General features: G+C 45.7%; 2 protein-coding genes across 2 annotated transcripts; both read left to right on the top strand.

The window, feature by feature from the left end:
* Nucleotides 1-467: 467 nt before the first annotated feature.
* Nucleotides 468-24,307, top strand: LOC115952480 (clathrin light chain 2-like). Its single transcript, XM_031069662.1, has 2 exons — nt 468-643; nt 23,862-24,307. Exon 2 carries the CDS (start codon nt 23,882-23,884, stop codon nt 24,305-24,307), a length of 426 nt encoding a protein of 141 aa, XP_030925522.1. The 5' UTR covers nt 468-643; nt 23,862-23,881.
* LOC115952034 lies at nt 11,732-13,348 on the top strand. Its single transcript, XM_031069129.1, has 2 exons — nt 11,732-12,586; nt 12,746-13,348. Exons 1-2 carry the CDS (start codon nt 11,732-11,734, stop codon nt 13,346-13,348), a joined length of 1,458 nt encoding a protein of 485 aa, XP_030924989.1.
* Nucleotides 24,308-24,340: the final 33 nt, after the last annotated feature.

The raw sequence follows: 24,340 nt of genomic DNA on the forward strand, positions 1-24,340 counted from the left end.
ACCAAATTGATGGGAGAGAAAACGGAAAAGTAGAAGTTTGGAGGATTGACGTTATCCTCTGAAAATTGTAGCGAGGCATAGCATGAGGTGAAACATGAACAAGGGTAGTGAGAAATTGTTGCGCAGTGGAATGGCCGTAATGAGGTGAGGTGAAAGGGTAGTGAGAAATTGTTGTGTAGTGAGAAGGGTAGTAATGTACGTTGATAAAGTATCAATTATCTCAAAAGTTAAAGTTATTGAAATTAAATCATTGGGTGTTTAGTTTAAGTATCACTCACAACTCAGTTTCCATAACTCAAAACTTAATACCCATAACTCGTATCTCTAACTCTATTTTTTCACCAACTTTAGAAAATATTTATTTGGTTTTATATCTTGGGTGCATATCTCATCTCTAAAACTCAAATTTGTGCATAAATTAGTGGGGCCTACTTATTGAAACTGATACTTGCGTGCCCCTACTCTCTCATCCTCTCATTTCATTTGTCTCGCCTCTCACCAACTAAAACAAAACCCATTTTCTTCAAGCACTTGGCTTCTCCCTCCTTTGACTCAGATCGTCTGCTTTGGCAAGAGAGCAAGGATCTTTGACGAAACTTTTCGTGGTTGATCTCCACCGACATCGATTCAACCCCAGGATATGGTAATTTCCTCACCTCTCTCTTGCTTTGTACCTATCAGTTTTGTCTTTACTTTTTTGAGGCAACCTATGGTACAAAATTCAGGTCACAGGGATGAAATTCTTTCGAAATTTTTAGGTTGTTACTATGTCTTTCCATTTTCAATTTGGAATTTATCTAACCCAAAACACATAATCACATAAAACCCAAAATACAACAATGAACATGAGAGAGAGAGAGAGAGAGAGAGAGAGAACTATAGGATTTGGAACTTCTGAAGGTCTTCTTCAGATGCACCAAAAATTTTCAAAGGAAAAGTGAGATGAGGAAGGAGAGAAGATGAAGGAAAAGGAAATGCATTTATGAAATGAGAAGAGGTGGGTGTGGACTTCCTCTGTGATGGGTGTAACATAGTTGTCAAAACGTAAATTGTATCGTGAATTGATTTTTGATTTTTTCATATCGTGTATTGTAAGATACACAAACACTTAATAAAATATATAAACAATTATAGATATACATATATAAATGGTATTGTGGGGACCGGCCCAAAATAATAGGCTGGCTGGGCCTTAGGCCCGTCCGAGAACGAAGCCCGTCCGAGGAGACATCGTGGTCCAAGCAATCCTTATTTAGGCCCACTGGGGCAAAGAGAACATGTTCGAGAAGTAATTTCTCCTCGGACACTACAAAATCCAGATCAAAGGCGCGTCCAAGCCACCACAGTCCATCTTCCAAATACGTAAAAAGGAAGGAAACCCGAGATATCTCAGCAAAGGTTGCCACCACCTCATTAAATGCATTACAACTACTCTCCTGGCCGCATTAATGAAGAGAAGACCCCTGAATAGTGCTACCTTGGCTACCGCAACTCACAAAGAATTGATAGGGGTGTCTGATGGGACATGTGCTCAAGTAGGGGTTTGGATGATCAACAAGTGTAAAACCCAGATGATATGAAAGGGCCTATATAATATGTAAAAAGTCCCCCAAGAAGGGGGACTGAGAAAAAAGAGGAGGAGAGAACACTGTAGAGAAATCTTACTGCATTAATCTGCGTCCATTAATCAAGTTTTATGCCTTATCATTTGTGAGGGACCTCTCTTGACGGTGGCATTTTTCATCCTTATTTCTGTATTCCTTTAATCCATGCAACAAACCGTTTAAGCTAACTGAAACTAAGTTCTTGAGCCCATACTCTACAAAAAAATTCATTGTGTGGGACTTCTTGGGCCAAGACTTGACCGACAAGGATTGGGTCACTAAAAATTGTGTCCCTACAATTGGCGCCATCTGTGGGGAGAACTTAAGTGTCAGTAAGCACAACGATTAAGCATGGTAGGACTAGGTCCACACCAGGAGAATCCTCACCAGGCTAACCCTCAACAGACAGAACCCATTGAGTCTCAGCAGCAAAATAATCCTGCCAACCCAGGCAACAGAAGGAATCATGAGGGAAGCGTACATACTACCCAGACGAGCCAAAGTCATACCCAAATAGGTAGTCACGTATCCCAAAGGCGAAACAATCATTAGGCCATGCAGCGAGAGATAGATGACCTGAAAAGAAAGTTGCGACGTGCGCAGCGAAAGCGATCTCCCTCCAGCTCAGATGCATCCTCTAATGAGGAGGACGTGAGTTATCGACGGAGGTCGAGAACACCCCCAAGCGAGACCTTTTCTTACGAGAAGGAGTCTCACCATGTGCGAAGGTATGAGAGCCCGTCCAGCAAGGGTTTGGGAAATGACGCTATTAACAAGGCATTAGATCAGATCTTCAGATCACCTTTCGCGCACAGAATCGAAGGGGCTAAGTTACCTCGTCGCTTTAATCAACCAACGTTTGCCATCTACAACGGCCGAGCAGACTCGGTGGAGCACGTAAGCCAGTTCAACCAAAGAATGACCATCTACTCCCAAAATGAGGCTTTGATGTGCAAAGTTTTCCCGTCGAGCTTAGGGCCAATGACGATGAGATGGTTCAACAGCCTAAAGACAAATTCCATAGGCTCTTATAAGCAGCTCACTCAGGCTTTTTGTTCTCTCTTTATTACAAATAGCAGGGTCCCTCGACCCCTAAGTTCGTTATTGTCCTTATCCATGCGCGAAGGAGAGACTCTTAAGGCGTACTCGGATAGATATTGGGAGATGTATAACGAGCTAGATGAGAACCACGATGATGTCGCTATCAGCACATTCAAAAGTGGTCTCCCCACCGAGCATGGCTTAAGGAAATCTCTCACTGGTAAACCCGTTGCCAACGTTCATCAATTGATGGATAGGATTGACAAGTACAAAAGGGTGGAAGAGGATTAGCTACAAGGAAAGGGAAAGGAGAAGATCATTCCCCCCAAAGGGAATGATTTCAGGTTGGAACAATATAACCATAACCAGCTGAGAGATTTTTCGAGACAGGCTAGACAAAGTAACATGCAGACGGTTAATGCCGTATTCAGAGAGCTAGTACAACAAGTTCTGGAGAAAGTGAAGAACAAACCCTTCTTCAGATGGCTGGGGACCCTTCGAAACGCAACCAGAGCCTGTACTGTCACTATCATCAGGACCATGGGCATGCCACTGAAGATTACAGGAATCTATGGAACCACCTAGATCAGTTGGTCCGAGAAGGAAGGTTACGTCACCTTTTGCACCCCTCCAGCGGTCATTTGAGCCAGGCAATGCAAGTACCTCGAAAAGATGTGTCGTTACGGCCTCCCACGGGAACGATACATGTCATCCTCGCCGCCCCAGGAAGAACCGGCTCATTTCCTTCCAGGGTGCTGTCCGTGGAGCGGCTCTTTGCCGAGGACAGGGAAAGAGAGTGTAAAAGGTTTAAAAAGGGAAGCTCTTTAATATTAGGATTCTCAGACGAAAATAAGATGAGAATTATCCAACCTTACGATGATGCCTTAGTAGTTACACTGAGGATCGGAGGTTTCGATGTGAAGAGAGTACTGGTAGACCCGGGCAGCGCGGTAGAGGTAATGTACCCTGATCTATACAAAGGGCTGAACTTAAGGCTGGAGGATTTGACACTCTCCCCTTATCAGTTTTGAGGGAAAGACAGTTGTACCGAAATGGCAGATCAGATTACCCATCCAGACCGGGTCAGAGGTAGTGGAGGTGGACTTTATCGTGGTCAATGCCTACTCGCCCTACACGACGATAGTGGCCAGGCCATGGATCCATGCCCTAGAGGCTATGTCTTCCACACTTCACCAAAAGGTGAAATATCCATCCAGAGGCCAAGTGGAAGAGATTCGCGGAGATCATCAGGCCATGGCTAGGCAATGTATGGTGGCCGCCATCTCACGTCGGTCCAGGGCCGAGTCCTCGGCTCCTGAAAACTTATAGCAACCAGCCACCTCGGCGAGGCATATTAGCGGGCCAGCCGAGGAGATAAAGTGTGAAAGTTTGGAAAAGTTTATCGTTGACGAGGACCCAGAGAGATTTTTCTAGGTTGGCTCGGAGTTGCCTCCTCAAGAGAAAGAGGAGCTGATCGGGTTTTTGAGGAGAAATGTTGATGTGTTTGCATGGGACGCTTATGATGCCCCGGGGGTTGACCCTAATCTCATTTGTCACCACTTGAATGTGAACCCATCCTCCATTTCGAAGAAGCAACCATCCCGACGTCCCTCGAAAGAACATGCCAGTGCCGTTAGAGACGAAGTGACAAAGCTGGAAAGGGCAGGGGCTATCAAAGAAGTCTTTTACCTCGAATGGTTGGCAAATACGGTGGTGGTAAGAAAGAAAACGGGGAAGTGGCGAGTCTGCGTGGACTTCACAGATTTGAACAAGGCATGCCCGAAAGACCCATTCCCGTTACCTCGAATTGATCGACTGGTAGATGCGACTGTAGGCCACCCTTAAATGAGCTTCCTAGACGCCTTCCAGGGCTATCATCAGATACCACTGGCACTAGAGAATCAGGAGAAAATGGCATTCATGACACCTGTCGGAAACTATAACTATAAGGTGATGCCTTTTGGACTAAAGAACGCAGAGTCAACCTACCAAAGGATGATGACAAGAATGTTCGAACCTCAGCTAGGCAAAGTTATTGAAGTCTACATAGATGACATGGTGGTAAAAAGCAAGGTGGTGTCCGAGCACGTGAAAGACCTGGAGATCATCTTTGGCATCTTAAGGGAGCATAAGTTGCGGCTCAATGCTTCCAAGTGTTCATTTGGGGTCGAATCTGGGAAATTCCTAGGCTATATGGTAACTCACAGAGGGATAGAGGTAAGCCCAGATCAAATCAAAGCGATTAATAGCCTACAGGCTCCTCGAAATCCGAAAGAGGTGCAGAAACTCACTGGCATGATCGTGGCATTGAACTGGTTCATATCACGATTTGCAGACCAATGCCGACCTTTCTACCTCTTAATGAATAAGTGGAAAGGGTTTGAGTGGTCGGAGGATTGTGTCCTGGCCTTCCAGCAACTCAAAGAATACTTGTCGCGACCACCCATTATGTTTAGCCTTGAGACGGACGAGGTACTGTTTGCATACATAGCGGTAGCCCCTCATGCTGTAAGCCTGGTACTGGTACGGGATGATAACGGAGTACAGTGACCAGTGTATTACGTAAGTAAGTCATTACATGAGGCTGAAGTGCGGTACTTACCATTGGAGAAGGAAATTCTAGCAGTGGTGCATGCCACACGAAAACTCCCCCATTACAATAAAAGGCACACACGATCATTGTTCTAACCCAGCTTCCCCTTCGATCGGTGTTTCAAAGCGCCGACTACACAGGAAGGATCGCCATGTGGAGTGCACTTTTGGGGACCTTTGATATTAAATACATGCTTAGGTCCTCTGTCAAGGTTCCAGTCCTCGCAGACTTAGTTGCAGAATTCGCTGAACCCTCCGTAGAAACAATAACCAAGAAGGAAGACATGGATGAAAAATCGGTTGGCACAATCTCAACACGTGAGATCTTGCGTTGGAAAGTCTACGTGGACGACGCGGCCAACCAGAGAGGATCTGGAATTAGGCTAGTTCTAATATCGCCCGAAGGTATTGCCATTGAAAAATCGCTAAGACTCGGGTTCTCGGCTACGAACAACATGGCCGAGTACGAAGCTTTGCTTCAAGGAATGATGATGGTTCAAAAATTGGGCGGAAAGGAAATGGAAGCATTCTCGGACTCCAAATTGGTCGTTGGCCAAGTGATGGGTGAGTTAGAAGCTAGAGATGCTAGAATGCAAGAATATCTCGGTCGAGTCAAACACCTGCAGTTAGACTTTGAATCCTTTAACCTGACACATATTCCTAGAAGTGGGAACACACATGCGGATTCGCTTGCCACTCTTGCCACGTCCTCTGCACATGATCTGCCACGAATAATCCTTGTTGAGGATTTATGGCAGACAAGTTCAACCGGTAGAGAGACAGCTCAGATCCATCAGATTAGAAAGAATCCCAGCTGGATGGATCCTATAGTGAACTTCCTTAAAGACGATGCATTGCCAGAAGGAAACTTGGAGGCCGAGAAGATACGGAGGAATGCTCTTCGGTTTTGGTTATCAGAAGGCCGCAAACTATACCGATGCTTCTATTCTAGGCCGTACCTGTTATGTATACACCTAGAGGAATCCGAGTCCTTGCTTGAAGAGCTACATGAGGGGATTTGTGGAAGTCACACAGGAGGGAGATCGCTGGCGCACAAGGCTCTCACCCAAGGATATTGGTGGCCGAACATGCAAAGAGAGGCCCAAGAATATGCGAAGAAGTGTGATCAATGCCAGAGATTCACCCCAAATATTCACCAACCAGGAGGAGTCCTTAACCCCCTCTCCAGCCCCTGGCCGTTTGCTCAGTGGGGTCTTGATATAGTCGGTCTTTTCCGTAAAGCAGCAGGGAATAAGCGATACATAATAGTCGGCACCGACTATTTCACCAAGTGGGTAGAGACTGAACCTTTGGCCAACATCAGGGACGTGGATGCCAAGAAATTCATTTGGAAAAACATTATTACGCGCTTCGGAACTCCTCACACCCTCATCTCGGACAACGGTCTTCAATTTGATAGTAAGAACTTCAGGAAATACTGCAGCGAGTTTGGCATCACGAACCGATATTCCACTCCCGCCTACCCCCAAGGAAATGGGCAAGTCGAGGCCATGAACAAAGTCATAGTGAGCGGTCTGAAAAAGAGATTGGATGATGCAAAGGGGAGATGAGTGAAAGAGCTTCCGTATGTTTTATGGACCTATCGAACGACGCCGCGACGGTCAACGAGCGAAACTCCCTTTTCAATGACTTATAGGGCCGAAGCCGTACTCCCGATCGAGAACAGCTTCCCCACATTGAGGTCTAGCACTTTTACCCCAAAAAACAATGACGAGTTACTGGGAAGAAGTCTAGACTTAGCTGAGGAAAAAAGGGAAAAAGCAATGATCCATATGGCCTATTATCATCAGAAGCTAAAGTAAGGATATGATACTAATGTGAAGCTGCGACCTTTAAGTCCAGGCGACCTCATAATGAGGAAGATTCTCGGCAGCGCTAAGAACCTTTCCTGGGGCAAGCTGGGACCTAACTGGGAAGGACTGTATCGCATCACATCTATGGCCGAAATAGGTGCTTATTACCTAGAAGACTTAGATGAAAAAACTGTGCCTCGCCCGTGGAATGTAAATAATCTAAGAAGATATTATTATTAATGAAAACAGCTCTGCTTATGTTTTGTTCCATGATCATCGCATACCCATTGGTCCATTTCCATCTATACAAGTTTTAAACAGAACCTAAGTTCTGCATGGCTCCTCCGACCACAGACTTAGGGGAAATTAATAACTTATGACATCTGTGGGGACCGGCCCAGAATAATAGGCTGGCCGGGCCTTGGGCCCATTCGAGGACCCATCTGTTCGAAGAGACGTCGTGGCCTAGAATCCCTATCCAGGCCCGCAGGGGTAAAGAGAACACGTCCGAGGAGTCATTCCTCCTCGGACGTTCCAAAATCCGGATCAAAGGTGCATCCCAGCTACTGTAGTCTCCCTTCCAAGCACGTAAACAGAAAGGAAACCCAAAATATCTCAGCAAAGGCTGCCACCACCACATTAAATGCACCATAGCTACTCTCCTGGCCGCATTAATGAAGAGAAGACCCCTGAACAGTGCCACCTTGGTCACTGCAATTCACAAAGAATTGATAAGGGTGTCTGATATGACAGGTGCTCAAGTGGGGGTTTGGATGATCAACAAGTGTAAAGCCTAGATGATAGAAGAGGGTCTATATAATATGTAAAAGTCCCCCAAGAGAAAAGGACGAGAAAAAACAGAAGGAGAGAGGGAGGAGAGAACATTGTAGAGGTTTTATTTGCATGAATCTGTGCCCGTTAATCAAGTTAGAGACCATATCATCTGAGAAGGATCTCTTTTCACTGTTACCTCCTTTTGTTCTTCTTTCTGTGTCTCTTGAGTTCATGCAACAAACCGAATAAGCCAATTGGAACCAAGTTCTTTAGCCCATTCTCTACAGAAATTCATTGTGTGAGACTTTTTGGGCCAAGGTTTGACCAACAAGGATCGGGTCAACTAAAATCGTGTCCCTACAATTGGCGTCTTCTGTGGGAAAAACTAGAGTATCTGTAAGCACAACGGTTGAGCATGGCAGAACCAGGTCCACACCAGGAGAATCCTCACCAGGTTAACCCTTAACAGACAGAACCCGTTGAGTTCCAGCGACAAAATAACCCTGCCAACCCAGGTAGTAGAGGGAATCGTGAGGGAAGCATACATACTACCCAGACGAGCCAAAGCTATTCCCAGATAGGTAGTCACGTATCCCAAAGGTGAAACAGTCATCAGGCCATGCAGCAAGAGGTAGATGACCTGAAAAGGAAGTTGCGACGTGCGCAGCACAAGCGATCTCCCTCCTGTTCAGATGCGTCCTCTAACGAGGAGGACGTGAGTTATCGATGGAGATCGAGAACAACCCTAAGTGAAACCTTTTCTTGTGAGAAGGAGTCTCGCCTGTACGAAAGTACGAGAGCCCATCCAGCAAGGGTTTGGAAAACGATGCTATGAATAGGTCATTAGACCAGATTTCAAAATCACCCTTCATGTACAGAATTGAAGGGGCTAAGTTACCTCGACGCTTTAGTTAACCAACGTTCGCCATCTATAATGGCCGAGCAGACCCAGTGGAGCACGTGAGTCAGTTTAACCAAAAAATGGCCATCTATTAGCAAAATGAAGCCCTAATGTGCAAAGTCTTCCCATCCAGCTTGGGACCAGTGGCGATGAGATGGTTCAACAGCCTGAAGACAAATTCCATAGGCTTATATAAGCAGCTCACTCAGGCTTTCTACTCTCGCTTTATTACGAATAACAGGGTCCCTCGACCCTTAAGTTTGTTGTTGTCCTTATCCATGCACGAGGGAGAGACCCTGAAGGCGTATTCGGATAGATATTGGGAGATGTATAACGAGTTGGATGAAAACTATGATGATGTCGCTATTAGCACATTCAAAAGAAGTCTCCCCACCGAGCATGGCTTAAGGAAATCTCTCACTGGTAAACCAGTTGCCAACTTTTATCAGTTGATGGATAGGATCGACAAGTACAAAAGGGTGGAAGAAGATCAGCTACAAGGAAAGGGAAAGGAGAAGATCATTCCCCCCAAGGCGAATGATTTCAGGTCGGAACGATATAACCACAATCAGCCAAGGAGATATTTTTCGAGACAGGCCGGACAAAGTAACATACAAACGGTGAATGCCGTGTTCAGAGAGCCAGTACAACAAGCGCTGGAGAAAGTGAGGAACAAACCCTTCTTCAGATGGCCGGGAAAAATGGCTGGAGACCCTTCAAAACGTAACCAGAACCTGTATTGCCACTATCATTAGAACCATGGACATACCACCGAAGATTGTAGGAATCTATGGAATCACCTAGATCAGTTGGTCTGAGAAGGAAAGTTACGTCACCTTTTACACCCCTCGAGCGGTCATCCGGGCCAGGGGATGCAAGAGCCTCGAAAAGATGTATCCTTAAGACCCCCCACAGGAACGATCGATGTCATCCTTGCCGCTCCAGGAAGAACCGGGTCGTTTCCTTTCAGGGTGTTGTCTGTGGCTCAGCTCTCCGCCGAGGACGGGGGAAGAGAATTTAAAAAGTCTAAAAAGAGAAGCTCGCTAATATTAGGATTCTCAGACGAGGATAAGAGGGGAACTATCCAACCTCACGACGATGCCTTAGTGGTTACGTTGAGAATCGAAGGCTTCGATGTGAGAAGGGTGCTGGTAGACCAGGGTAGCGCAGTAGAAGTAATGTATCCTGATTTATACAAGGGGCTGAACCTGAGGCCGGAGGATTTGACGGCTTACGACTCTCCCCTTATCAGCTTCGAAGGGAAGACTATCACGCCAAAAGGGCAGATTAGACTACCCATACAAACTGGATCAGAGGTGGTGGAAGTGGACTTTATCGTGGTCGATGCCTACTCGCCCTACACAGCGATAGTAGCCAGGCCATGGATCCATGCCCTAGAAGCTGTATCCTCCACACTTCACCAAAAGGTGAAATACCCGTCCAGAGGCCAAGTAGAAGAGATTCGTGGAGATCAGGCCATGGCCAGGCAGTGCATGGTGGCCGCCATCTTGCGTCGGTCCAATGCCGAGTCCTCGGCCTCTGAGAACTTATAGCAACTAGCCACCTAGACAGGGCAGGTCGATGAGCCAGCCGAGGAGATAAGGTGTGAGAGTTTAGAAAAGTTTGCCGTTCACAATAACCCTGAGAGATTTTTCCAGGTTGGCTCCGAGTTGGCTCCTCAAGAAAAAGAGGAACTGGTCAAGTTTCTGAGAAGAAATATCGATGTGTTTGCATGGGACGGATACGATGCCCCGGGGGTTGACCCTAGCCTTATTTGTCACCACTTGAATGTTAACCCATCTTCCATTCCAAAGAAGTAACCACCCCGACGTCCCTCAAAGGAACATGCCAGTGCTGTTAGAGACGAAGTGATGAAGCTAAAAAAGGCAGGAGCCTTTAAAGAAGTTTTTTACCTTGAATGGTTGTCAAATACAGTGGTGGTGAGAAAGAAAACGAGGAAATGGCGAGTCTGTGTGGACTTCACAGACTTGAATAAGGCATGCCCGAAAGACCCATTCCCTCTGCCTCGAATTGACCGACTGGTGGATGCAACTGTAGGCCACCCTCGAATGAGCTTCCTGGACGCTTTCCAGGGCTATCATCAGATACCCCTTGCATTGGAGGATCAAGAGAAGACGGCTTTCATGACACCCATCGGGAACTATCACTATAAGGTAATGCCCTTCGGACTGAAGAACGCAGGGTCAACTTACCAAAGAATGATGACCAGAATGTTCGAACCACAGCTGGGCAAAGTTATTGAAGTCTACATAGACGATATGGTTGTAAAAAGCAAAATAGTGTCCGAGCATGTAAAGGACTTGGAGATCATCTTTGACATCTTAAGAGAGCACAAGCTGCGGCTCAACGCTTCCAAATGTTCATTCGGGGTCGGGTCTGGGAAATTCCTAGACTATATGGTAACTCACAGAGGGATAGAGGTAAGCCCAGACCAAATCAAAGCGATCAATAGCCTACAGGCTCCTCGAAATCCGAAAAAAGTATAGAAACTTACTGGCATGATCGCAGCATTAAACCGGTTCATATCACGATCTGCATACCGATGTCGACCTTTTTACCTCTTGATAAATAAATGGAAAGGGTTTGAGTGGTTGGAGGATTGTGTCCGGGCCTTCCAGCAACTCAAGGAATACTTGTCGCGACCACCCATCATGTCTAGCCCTGAGGCAGACGAGGTACTGTTTGCATACATAGCCGTAGCCCCTCATGCTATAAGCCTAGTACTGATACGGGATGACAATGGGGTACAACGACCAGTGTACTACGTGAGTAAATCATTACATGAGGCCGAAGTGCGATACTTACCATTGGAGAAAGCAATTCTGGCAGTAGTGCATGCCACGCGGAAGCTCCCTCATTACTTTCCGGCACATACGGTTATTGTTTTAACACAGCTTCCCCTTCGGTCGGTGCTCCGAAGCGCCGATTACACAGGAAGGATCGCCATGTGGAGTGCGCTGTTGGGTGCTTTTGACATTAAATACATGCCTAGGTCTTCTATCAAGGGTCAAGTCCTCGCAGATTTAGTCACAGAATTCGCTGAACCCTCTATAGAAACAATAACCGACAAGGAAGACATGGATGGAAAATCCGTTGGCACAATCTCAACATGGGAGACCTTGTGCTGGAAAGTCTATGTGGATGGTGTAGCCAACCAAAGAGGATCTAGAATTGGGATAGTTTTAATATCGCCTGAAGGCATTGCCATTGAGAAATCACTAAGATTTGGGTTCTCGGCTACGAACGAGGCCGAGTACGAAGCCTTGCTTCAAGGGATGATGATGGTTCAGAAATTGGGTAGAAGGGCAATGGAAGCTTTCTCGGACTCCAAATTGGTCGTGGGCCAGGTGATGGGCGAGTTAGAAGCTAGAGATGCCCGAATGCAGGAATATCTCGGCCGGGTCAAACGTCTGCAGTTAGACTTTGAATCCTTTAACCTGACGCATGTTCCGAGAAGTGAGAACACACATGCAGACTCCCTAGCCACTCTAGCCACATCCTCTGCACATGACTTGCCCAGGACAATCCTTGTTGAGGATTTATGCCAGACAAGTTCCACTAGAGGAAAGAAAGCTCAGGTCCATCAGGTTAGAAAGAGTCCTAGTTGGATGGATCCTATAGTGAACTTCCTAAAGGGTGATACACTACCAAAAGGGAAACTAGAAGCCGAGAAGATACGGAGGAATGCCCCTTGGTTCTGGTTATCGGAAGACCACAAACTATACCGGCGCTTCTATTCTGGGCCATACCTATTATGTATACACCCAGAAGAATCCGAGTCCTTGCTTGAAGAGTTACATGAGGGGATTTGTGGAAGTCACACCGGAGGAAGATCGCTGGTGCACAGGGCACTTACCCAAGGATACTGGTGGCCGAACATGCAAAGGGAGGCCCAAGAATATGCAAAGAAGTGTGATCAGTGCAAGAGATTCGCCCCAAATATCCACCAACCCGGAGGAGTCCTTAACCCTCTCTCCAGCCCCTTGCCGTTTGCTCAGTGGGGTCTTGATATTGTCGATCCTTTCCCCGAAGCGACAGGAAATAAGCGATACATAATACTCGGAACTGATTATTTCACCAAGTGGGTGGAGGCTGAACCTTTGGCCAACATCAGGGATGTGGATGTCAAGAAATTCATTTGGAAAAACATTATTACACGCTTCGGAACTCCACACACACTCATCTCGGACAATGGTCTCCAATTTGATAGTAAGAACTTTAGGGAGTATTGCTGCGAGTTTGGGATCATTAACTGGTATTCCACTCCTGCCTACCCTCAAGGAAATGGGCAAGCCGAGGCCGTGAACAAAGTCATAGCATGCGGTCTGAAAAAGAGATTGGATGATGCAAAGGGCAGATGGGTGGAAGAGCTCTCGCATGTTTTATGGACCTATCGGACGACGCCGCGGCGGTCAACGGGTGAAACTCCCTTTTCAATGACTTATGGGGCTGAGGCCGTACTCCCAATCGTGAATAGCTTCCCTACCTTGAAGTCTGACGCCTTCACCACAGACAATAATGATGAGCTATTGGGGAGAAGTCTAGATTTAGCTGAGGAAAAAAGGGAGAAAGCGATGATCCATATGGCCTGCTATAACTAGAAGCTAAAGCAGGGATACGACGTTAACGTAAGGCTGCGACCTTTGAGTCCAGCTGACCTCGTGATGAGAAAGATTCTCAGCAGTGTCAAAAACCCTTCCTGGGGTAAGCTGGGACCAACCTGGGAAGGACCGTACCGCATCACCTCCGTGGCCTGAATAGGTGCTTATTACCTAGAAGACCTAGATGGAAAAACTGTACCTCGCCCATGGAATGTAAATAATCTAAGAAGATATTATTATTAATAAAAGTAGCTCTGCCTATGCTTTGTTTGACGATCAACGCACACTCGTTAGTCCAGTTGCATCTATCCAAGTTTTATACAGAACCTAAATCCTGCATGGCTCCTCGGACCACAGACTTAGGGGAAATTAACAACTTATGACATCTATACAAGTTTTAAACAGAACCTAAGTCCTGCATGGCTCCTCGGACCACAGACTTAGGGGAAATTAACAACTTATGGCATTTATCCAAGTTTTAAACAGAACCTAAGTCCTGTGTGGCTCCTCGGACCACAGACTTAGGGGAAATTAACAACTTATGACATCTATCCAAGTTTTAAACAGAACATAAGTCCTGCATGGCTTCTCGAACCACAGACTTAGGGGAAATTAACAACTTATGACATCTATACAAGTTTTAAATAGAACCTAAGTCCTGCATGGCTCCTCGGACCACAGACTTAGGAGAAATTAACAACTTATGGCATCTATCCAAGTTTTAAACAGAACCTAAGTCCTGCATGGCTCCTCGGACCACAGACTTAGGGAAAATTAACAACTCATGGCATCTATACAAGTTTTAAACAGAACCTAAGTCCTGCATGGCTCCTCGGACCATAGACTTAGGGGAAATTAACAACTTATGGCATCTATCCAAGTTTTAAACAGAACCTAAGTCCTGCATGGCTCCTCGGACCACAAACTTAAGGGAAATTAACAACTTATGGCATCTATACAAGTTTTAAACAGAACCTAAGTCTTGCATGGCTCCTCCGACCACAGACTTAGGGAAAATTAACAACTTATGGCATCTATCCAAGTTTTAAACAGAACCTAAGTCCTGCATGGCTCCTCGGACCACAGACTTAGGGGAAATTAACAACTTAGAACTCTTGTGCAGTTTCAAGGTACGTGCGTAGTTTAGTATAATTACGACTATCGTTCAAATTTGCCGCACGACATCCCTTTTTTCTTATTAGTTTATATTTGTTTATATCGTTGTAAACGTTAAAAAGAGGAATAGTGTTACTGATCATCCGAAGAGAATAAAGAGAACATTCTATATTAATATTCCGAGGTCAATACAAAGAGAGGTCTTTACAAAAGAACAAAAAAAAGACAACTCTCATTCAAAAATAAAAAAGAGTACAATAATTAAAAACCTAAAATCTAAGCCTCAGTAGGAGGATTCTCTTTCTGCTCTGGCTGAGGTGGAACAACCGAGATGGACTCCTTGGCAGGGTCCTTGGCTTTATCAAGCATAGGGATGGCATCAGGAATAGCCACGGCCTACTCAGAAGCTTCAGGAGCGCCATTAGGATTCTCTCGGATTTCTGGCGGAAAAAAGACCTTCTCGGGCAACCTCAGCGCCGAGTCTGCAGGAATTCCTGCAGCATCAAGGGCATGAGCCCATGAGATGCTGCAATACTCCCTGCATACCTCTGGAATCTCCTCAGAGAGCCTGACTTCAGTCTCCTCTGCCCCAAGCTTATAAGAGGCCTTCTTCTCAGCCTCGGCTGCTTCCCGAGCTAGTTGAACCTCTTCTTTGGCCTGCCGGACCTCCTCCTCAGCTTTTTGTAACATGGCCCTTAGATCCAGCACTGTTTGTTTTTCAGTGGCCAGGCTGGTCTCGGTCACGTACAATTGTTGGCGCTGGTCCTCCGCTTGGGTTTCAGCGTTCTTAAAGCCGGCCTCAGCACTCCGACGCTTTTTCTCCGCCTCTTTGAACTTCTCCGCAAGTTCAAAGTTCTCTTGCTTGAGGGACCCCACGGTTTTCTCCACCTCTGTTTGAGATTGAGCCTCAGCTTCAGCTAAGCTGCGGTTGCTGTGGCAGAACTCCTCAGCCACAAACACCTGCTGAGTGATCTGCCAACAAAATAAAAATTGTCTTAGAATGCAACAATGTTTAATGATTTAACGAAAGGGTAGAAGAGTGACTTACCATTACAAGGTCCCTCTTAAGGGATAGAAAGAGCTCGGGCTGAGAGAACCTCCTGTAGGCCTCCATATCCCGAGGGAGGAGTACTGGTTGCTCCAAAGCCTTAGCTATGTACCCTGCTCGGCCTCTGTTGTATTCTCGGACCGATGTAGTGTAAGGGATAGCAACCCTATCCAGCTCCAGCTTTAGGCCCTAAATGCGCGGTTGAGCACGTACTTCAGCTCGGTTCTCCTCCTCTCGGCTTTCCACGGAGGAATCCCTTTTATTCTTTTGCCCCCGAGTGGTTTTTTGCTGCTTGCCCTGGCGGGGCACCACCTTGCCTTCTTCAAGGATTTCAACCGGCCTTTTCTTTTTTAGGTCCGGGTTGACCTTGAGGCCCAGGTCAGAAGGAACCTGAGGAGCAACGGAAGGGAGGTCCTGGGTCTGCGACTGAGCAGGCACCTTCGAAGATTGACCTTTCCCTCGGGAAGACATCAACTCTCGTAAGGTTTTTCCTTTGCCAGCCATATTGTCTACTTCCTCGTCTGAAGAGTCGTCCGAGCAGGCTATAATAATCGGAGCGCCGATCACGGAGTTTCGATCCTGCTTTCCTTCAGGGTCCGAGAGCTCAATCAAGGGGGCTTTATGAACCTCCTCTTCAAAGTAGAACTCATCTATCTCCTCCTCAAGAGAAAGACGAGATGATTCGGTCTCTCCTTCAACTGGCGCAGCAACTTCAAGGTTGTCTGGCGGGGGCAATTGCTCAGCTGGTGGAGGATTCCGAACACCAGGTAACACGATTGGCTTAAGATCTTCTTGAGCCAGAAAATTGGGCTTGGATACGTCAATCCTAGCCAACCTTAGACTACCAACTCTTATGGTGTGGCCAATGGCTTGGAAGGAACGGGTTAGTGGTTGGTAGCCCAAAACCAAATGACACGCATGTAGCTACCCGTCCTCGGCAACGTAGATTTCTGACCTTAGAAGATAGTTCAAGGCCTGGACGTTCATGTGGCTCAGCCTGGGAGCAACCAGAGCTCTATCTGCAATACAGCTGAGAAGGAGATTAGAGTCAAACTACAAAATTTATGACTCAAGCAAAAAAGGGAGTGAATCCGAAGAGCTAAACCCCCTCCCTAAAGGATTGGCCCTAAAGGATTGGCCCTAAAGGATTGGCCCTAAAGGCGCCGCACCTGGAATTCCTGCCCGAGTTGGACAATGAAAACCATCGCTTCATTCTCCTGAGGCAATGAGGAAGTCATCCTTCATAGTTTTATTGGATATGGGGAGGCAGGAGATTAGCCTAACCACCTCAGATCGAGATTTAAGGTAATACCCTCCTTTCTCGAGGTAGTGGCACTCGTACATGTGAACCACATCATGCCAGGTCAGGCCTAGACCCATTCGCTCGTTCAAGACATCTATGCAGCCTAATACCCTGAACATGTTTAGAGCGCATTGGTGTGGTGTCAACCTATGGTGGAACAAGTAGTCCCGGGTAATCCTACGCATGGGAAGTGTCATTCCTCCTTGTATAAAGGCAATCATAGGAATGACCACTTCACCCACGTCTCTATCTAGCAATACTCATTCTGGGGGACAGTACCGCAGAACCACCCCCTGCGGGATGTGATATTTTACCCTAAAGGCCTCCATGGCAGCCGGAGTGTCTACTAGGTCTTTGAATCTACCCATCTAAGCTGAACGGGAGGGATGGAAATAAAAACCGAGGAGAAATGTGAAATCCAAGGAGAAATTCGAAGCAACGAAACGAGCGGAACTTACGGGTATCTTCACAAACGACCAGTGAGATGCTCAAAAATCTCTTTTAGGAAGGACGTTTCGCGGAAACGATTATGGAAATTTGAAGAACGGAAGTGCTCGTAGATTTCTGGGCCCTGGAGTTCTCTGGAGTTCTCTGGACTTCTAATATGCAGGTAAAAAAAAGAAAAAGAAAAGATGAGCCTCTCTGGCGCTTTATATAGCAAGAGAGAGAGAGAGAACCACTCCCGCTCAAGAATTCAAGGAAAAATGCTGGCCGTCAGATCCACGCCTTGCCGTTGGATGAAGGAGACATAAAGCTATTTGGAGTAAATGGCCCTGCCTCGTAAATTGTAGCGCGTTAAAAGCAACTGCCCACACGTGCAAACCAAGATCTCATTAGTTCCATCCTTTGTAAATGTCAAAACCCCGTTTTTCTCCTCGGAAGGAGATCAAAAACCGGAGTTTTGAGGGGCTATTGTGGGGATCGGCCCAGAATAATAGGCTGGCTGGGCCTTGGGCCCGTCCGAGGACCCATCTGTCCGAGGAGACGTCGTGGCCTAGAATCCCTATCCAGGCCTGCAGGGGTAAAGAGAACACGTCCGAGGAGTCATTCCTCCACGGACGTTCCAAAATCCGAATCAAAGGTGCATCTCAGCTACTGTAGTCTCCCTCCCAAGCACATAAACAGAAAGGAAACCCAAAATATCTCAGTAAAAGCTGCCACCACCACATTAAATGCACCATAACTACTCTCCTGGCCGCATTAATGACCCCTAAACAGTGCCACCTTGGTCACTGCAACTCACAAAGAACTGATAAGGGTGTCTGATGTGATAGGTGCTCAAGTGGGGGTTTGGATGATCAACAAGTGTAAAGCCTAGATGATAGAAGAGGGTCTATATAATATGTAAAAGTCCCCCAAGAGAAGGAGACGAGAACAAACAGAAGGAGAGAGGGAGGAGAGAACATTGTAGAGGTTTTATTTGCATGAATCTGTGCCTGTTAATCAAGTTGGAGACCATATCATCTGAGAAGGATCTCTTTTCACTGTTACCTCCTTTTGTTCTTATTTCTGTGTCTCCTGAGTCCATGCAACAAACCGAATAAGCCAATTGGAACCAAGTTCTTTAGCCCATTCTCTACAGAAATTCATTGTGTGGGACTTTTTGGGCCAAGGCTTGACCAACAAGGATCGGGTCAACTAAAATCGTGTCCCTACAACATTTATACAAGTTTTAAACAGAACCTAAGTCCTGCATGACTCCTCGGACCACAGGCTTAGGGGAAATTAATAACTTATGACATCTATCCAAGTTTTAAACAGAACCTAAGTCCTGCATGGTTCCTCGGACCACAGGCTTAGGGGAAATTAATAACTTATGACATCTATACAAGTTTTAAACAGAACCTAAGTCTTGCATGGCTCCTCGGACCACAGGCTTAGGGGAAATTAATAACTTATGACATATATCCAAGTTTTAAACAGAACCTAAGTCTTGCATGGCTCCTCAGACCACAGGCTTAGGGGAAATTAATAACTTATGGCATCTATACAAGTTTTAAACAGAACCTAAGTCCTGCATGGCTCCTCGGACCATAGGCTTAGGGGAAATTAATAACTATGGTGTCTATGCAAGTTTTAGATAGAACTAAAGTCCAGCATGGCTCCTCGAACCACGGACTTACGGGAAATTAACAAGTTGGAACACTTGTGCGATTTTAAGGTACGTGCCTAGTTTAGTATAAGGGCATCTATCGTTTTAAGTTCGTCGCACGACATTGTTTTTTCTCATTCGTTTATATTTGTTTATATTGTTGCAAACATTAAATAGAGGAACTGTATTAGCTTTGAACAAAATAATGGATTCATATCAGCATCAATCATAAGTACCAAAAGAGAATAAAAAAAAGAACATTCTATATCAATAAGCCGAAGTCAACACAAAGAGAGGTCTTCACAAAAGAACAAAAAATAAGACAACTCTCGTTCTAAAAAAAAAAAATGAAATGAAATACAGTAATTAAAAACCCTACAGGCTAAGCCTCAGTAGGAGGATTCTCTTTCTGCTTGGGTTGAGGAGGAGGAACCACTTTGGCTTGGGAATCTACCCCAAGAACCTCGGAGACAGACTCCTTGGCAGGTCCTTGGCCTTATCAAGCAAAGGGATGGCATCAGGAATAGCCATGGCCTGCTCAGAAGCTTCAAGAGTGCCGTCAGGAATCTCTCGAATCTCCGGCAGGTAGAAGACCTTCTCGGGCAACCTCAGCGCCGAGTCTGCAGGAATCCCTGCATCATCAAGGGCATGAGCCCATGAGATACTGCAGTAATCCCTGCATACCTCTGGAATCTCCTCGGAGAGCCTGGCTTCAATCTCCCCAGCCCCAAGCTGATAAGCAGCCTTCTTTTCAGCCTCGGCAGCTTCCCGAACTAGCTGAACCTCTTCTTTAGCCAGCCGGATCTCCTCCTCATCTTTCTGTAGCGCAGCCTTGAGATCCAACACTGTTTGCTTCTCAGTGGCAAGGCTGGTCTCGGTCACGAACAATTTTTAGCGCTGGTCCTCGGCTTGGGTTTCAGCATTCTTTAGCCCGACCAGGGCGCTCTTGCGGGCTTTCTCCGACTCTTTGAACTTCTCCGAGAGTTCAAAATTCTCTTGCTTGAGGGACCCTACGGATTTCTCAACCTTGACACGAGACTGAGCCTCAGCTTCAGCTAAGTTGCGGTTGTTGCGGCAGTACTCCTCGGCCACAAACACCTACTGAGTGATCTGCCCACAAAACAAGAAGACAATGTCTTAGAATGCAACGAGGTCTAATGATTTAATGGAAGGATAGAAGAGTCACTTACCATTGCAAGGTCCCTCTTGAGGGATAGAAAGAGCTCGGGCTGGGAGAATCGCCTGTAGGCCTCCATGTCCCGAGGAAGGAGCACTGGCTACTCCAGGGCCTCAGCTATGTATCCTGCTCGGCCCCTGTTGTATTCTCGGACCGAGGCAGTATAGGAAATAGCGACCCCGTCTACCTCCAGCTTCGGGCTCCAAGTGCGCAGATTAACACGCACTTCGGCCCGGTTCTCTTCCTCTCGGCTTTCTACGGAAGAAGCCCTTTTATTCTTCTGCCCCCGGGTGGTTTTTTGCTGCTTGACCGGGCGGGGGACCACCTCACCTTCCTCAGGGGTGTCAACCGGCCTTTTCTTCTTTAGGTCTGGGTTAACCTTAAGGCTGAGATCAGACGGGAGCTGAGGAGCGACCGGAGGAAGAACAGGGGTCTGCGACTGAGCTGGTGCCTTGGATGATTGACCCTTGCCTCGGGTGGCCATTAACTCTTTAAGGCTTTTTCCTTTGCCGGAGGCCATATTATCTACCTCTTCGTCTGAGGAGTCTTCCGAGCAGGCTATAACTATTGGCGTGCCGACCACTGAATTTCGGTCCTGCTCTTCCTCGGGATCAGAAAGCTCAATCAGAGGAGCTTTGGGAATATCTTCTTTGAAGTAGAACTCGTCTATCTCCTCCTCTAGAGAAAGACGAGATGATTCAGTTTCTTCTTTAGGTTGTGTAGCAACCTCAAGATTGTCTGGTAGAGGCAATTGCGCAACTGACGGAGGATTCCGAACGCCAGGTAACACGACAGGCTTGAGATCTTGTCGAACCAAAAACTTGGGCTTGGATACGTCAATCCTAGCTAACCTTGGACTACCAGCTCTTATGGCGTGGCCAATGGCTTGGAAAGAGCGGGTTAGGGGTTGGTAGTCCAAAACCAAATGAGCCGCACGTAGCTGCCCGTCCTCGGTAACGTAGATTTCTGACCTCAACGAATAGTTCAAGGCCTGAACGTATACGTGGCTCAACTTAGGAGCAACTAGAGCTCTATCTGCAAAATAGCCAAGAAGGAGATTAGAGTTAAGTTATAAAATTTTTTGATTCTTAAGCAAAAAAGGGAATGAATCCAAAGAGCTAAGCCCCCTTCTTAAAGGATTGGCCCTAAAGGCGCCACACCTGGAATTCCTGCCCGAGTCGGACAATGAAAACCATCGCTTCACTCTCTTGAGGCAATGAGGAAATCATTCTTCATAGTCTTATTGGATATGGGGAGGCAGAAGATTAGCCTAACGACCTCGGACCGGGATTTAAGGTAATACCCCCCCTTCTCGATGTAATGGCACTCGTACAGATGAACCACATCGTGCCAGGTAAGGCTTAGACCCATCCGCTCGTTCAGAACATCTACACAGTCTAATACCCTGAACATGTTTGGAACGCACTGATGTGGTGTCAACCTATGTTGCTACAAGTAGTCCCGGGTAATCCTACGCATGGGAAGTGTCATTCCCCCTTCTATGAAAGCAATCATGAGAATGACGACTTGACCCACATCTCTATCTGTTAATATTCCTTCTAGGGGACAATACTACAGAACCACACCCGATGGGATATGATATTTTGCCCTAAAGGCCTCCATGGCAGCTGGGGTATCTACTAGATCCTTGAATCTACCTATCTAAGCTAAATTGGGGTGACAGAAAGAAAACCGAGAAGAAAATTGAGAGCCGAGGAGAAATTCGAAGCAACGAAACGAGCGGAACTTACGAGTAACTTCACAAACTATCAGCAAAATGCGTGGAAATCTTTTCAAGGAAGGATGTTTTGCAGAAATGGCTACAGAAATTTGGAGGTCGGAAGTGCTCGTAAATCTCTGGGCGTGGGAGTTCTCTGGAGTTCTCTGGACTTCTAATATGCAGATAGAAAAGAAAAATGAACCTCTCTAGGGCTTTATATAGCTAGGTGGAAAAAAGGAAATCATTCCCGCTCAAGAATTCAGGGAAGAATGTCAGCCGTTAGATCTACGCCTCGCCGTTGGATAAGGGAGACACAAAGCCACCTGGAGTAAATAGCCGCGCCTCGTAAATTGTAGCGTGTCAAAAGTAGTTGCCCCCACATGCATGAACTAGGATCTAATTAATTCCATCTTTTATAATGTCAAAACCCCGCTTTTCTCCTCGAAAGGAGATCAAAAACCGGAGTTTTGAGGGGCTATTGTAGGGACCGGCCCAAAATAATAGGCTGGCTGGGCCCTAGGCCCGTCCGAGAACGAAGCCCGTCCGAGGAGACATCCTGGCCCAAGCAATCCTTATTTAGGCCCACTGGGGCAAAGAAAACATGTCTGATGAGTAATTTCTCCTCGGACACTGCAAAATCCAAATCAAAGGCGCGTCCAAGCCACCACAGTCCATCTTCCAAATACATAAAAAGGAAGGAAACCCGAGATATCTCAGCAAAAGCTGCCACCACCACATTAAATGCATTACAACTACTCTCCTGGCCGCATTAATGAAGAGAAGACCCTTGAACAGTGCTACCTTGGCTACCGCAACTCACAAAGAATTGATAGGGGTGTTTGATGGGACAGGTGCTCAAGTAGGGGTTTGGATGATCAACAAGTGTAAAACCCAGATGATATGAAAGGGCCTATATAATATGTAAAAAGTCCCCCAAGAGGGGGGACGGAGAAAGAAGAGGAGGAGAGAACACTGTAGAGAAATCTTACTGCATTAATCTGCGTCCATTAATCAAGTTTTATGCCTTATCATTTGTGAGGGATCTCACTTGACGGTGGCATTTTTCATCCTTATTTCTGTATTCCCTTAATCCATGCAACAAACTGTTTAAGCTAATTGAAACTAAGTTCTTGAGCCCATACTCTACAAAAAAATTCATTGTGTGGGACTTCTTGGCCCAAGACTTGACCGACAAGGATTGGGTCACTAAAAATTGTGTCCCTACAGGTATATTCATTATAAAATTTGAATATATTCAATGAATGACTAATTTATTCATCACTTATGTAATAATATTTAACAAGCTAACAAAATAAATCAAACTAGCATATGTTTATAACATAAACATTCAAATTGCTTAAATTCAAAAGTGATAATATACATTACAAATGACCCAAAAATAATAATTCATTTTCATCATATTTATCATATTGCCTAATCAACTCCATCTAAGTCAATACTATCATCATGTTTATCATTTTGCTTTTCTTCATCTTCATTAACATTTACTATATCCTTTGTTCTTTTTATTTTAATATATATATATATTTTTTAAAAATATTTCTACTTGACGTTTTAGTTTCTTGGACTTATAACAATTATGACAAAATTAAAAAGGCGAAAAACACCTTTTAGTTCCTATATTTTTAGGCGATTCCCATTTTAGTCCCTACATTTTATTTTTACTGCTTTTAATTCCTATCTTGAAAAACACTTCTCATTTTGATCCCTGTCGTTACATCAGAAACGGAGAAAGCTGATGTGGTAAACGACAGGAATAACTAATACTAAATTAATATCCACGTGACCTAAATTAATAATAAAAAATGTTTTTTGGCATTAAAAAATGCCACATCAGCATCTAAATTTAAAAAAAAATTATTAATTTTAACTAAATAAAAAAATTAAAAACTAAAAATCATATGAATTGAGACCTAAGTGTGTCTTGAACAAGAACAATAAGAACACAAACTCAAATTCAAAAACACAAACCCAGAAATTAATAAATAAAAAAAACCCCAGTAAATGTCTTCCTTGTTTTTTACTTGTTTTTTTAGAGAGAGAGAGAGAGAGAGCAATGTCTTCCTTCAACGCGTACGACATTGATGGCGAGGAGGAGATTAACGTGAACACATTGAATAGTCATTTCATTGATGACGAAGATGAACGGAGCTTCACTGCCGCCGGCAAAGGTTATGCTTCTTACTCTAGCTTCCCATCTGGGGGATTTCCAGCTGACGATGACGCGGCCGTCGACCACGCCTCCGCATCGCCTGAGATCTACGGATTCGACGATCCAAACCCTAGCTACTCCCAATCTCCGTTCAACCCGATCCACGTGGATAATGGAAATGGGAACGAGAACTGTTACGGTGGTTTTGATGAAAACAACATCAGCATCGGCATTGATGACGGTGTTTTCAGCTCCGACGGTCCGATGCTTCCGCCATCGATCAAAATGGAGCTAGAGGAAGGTTTTGCTCTTTGTGAATGGAGGCAGTGAGCATTTCAGTCCTTTTGATTTATTATTTATTTA

The sequence above is a fragment of the Quercus lobata genome, chromosome 7 (genome assembly GCF_001633185.2).
Source record: "Quercus lobata isolate SW786 chromosome 7, ValleyOak3.0 Primary Assembly, whole genome shotgun sequence".
Lineage (NCBI taxonomy): Eukaryota > Viridiplantae > Streptophyta > Magnoliopsida > Fagales > Fagaceae > Quercus > Quercus lobata.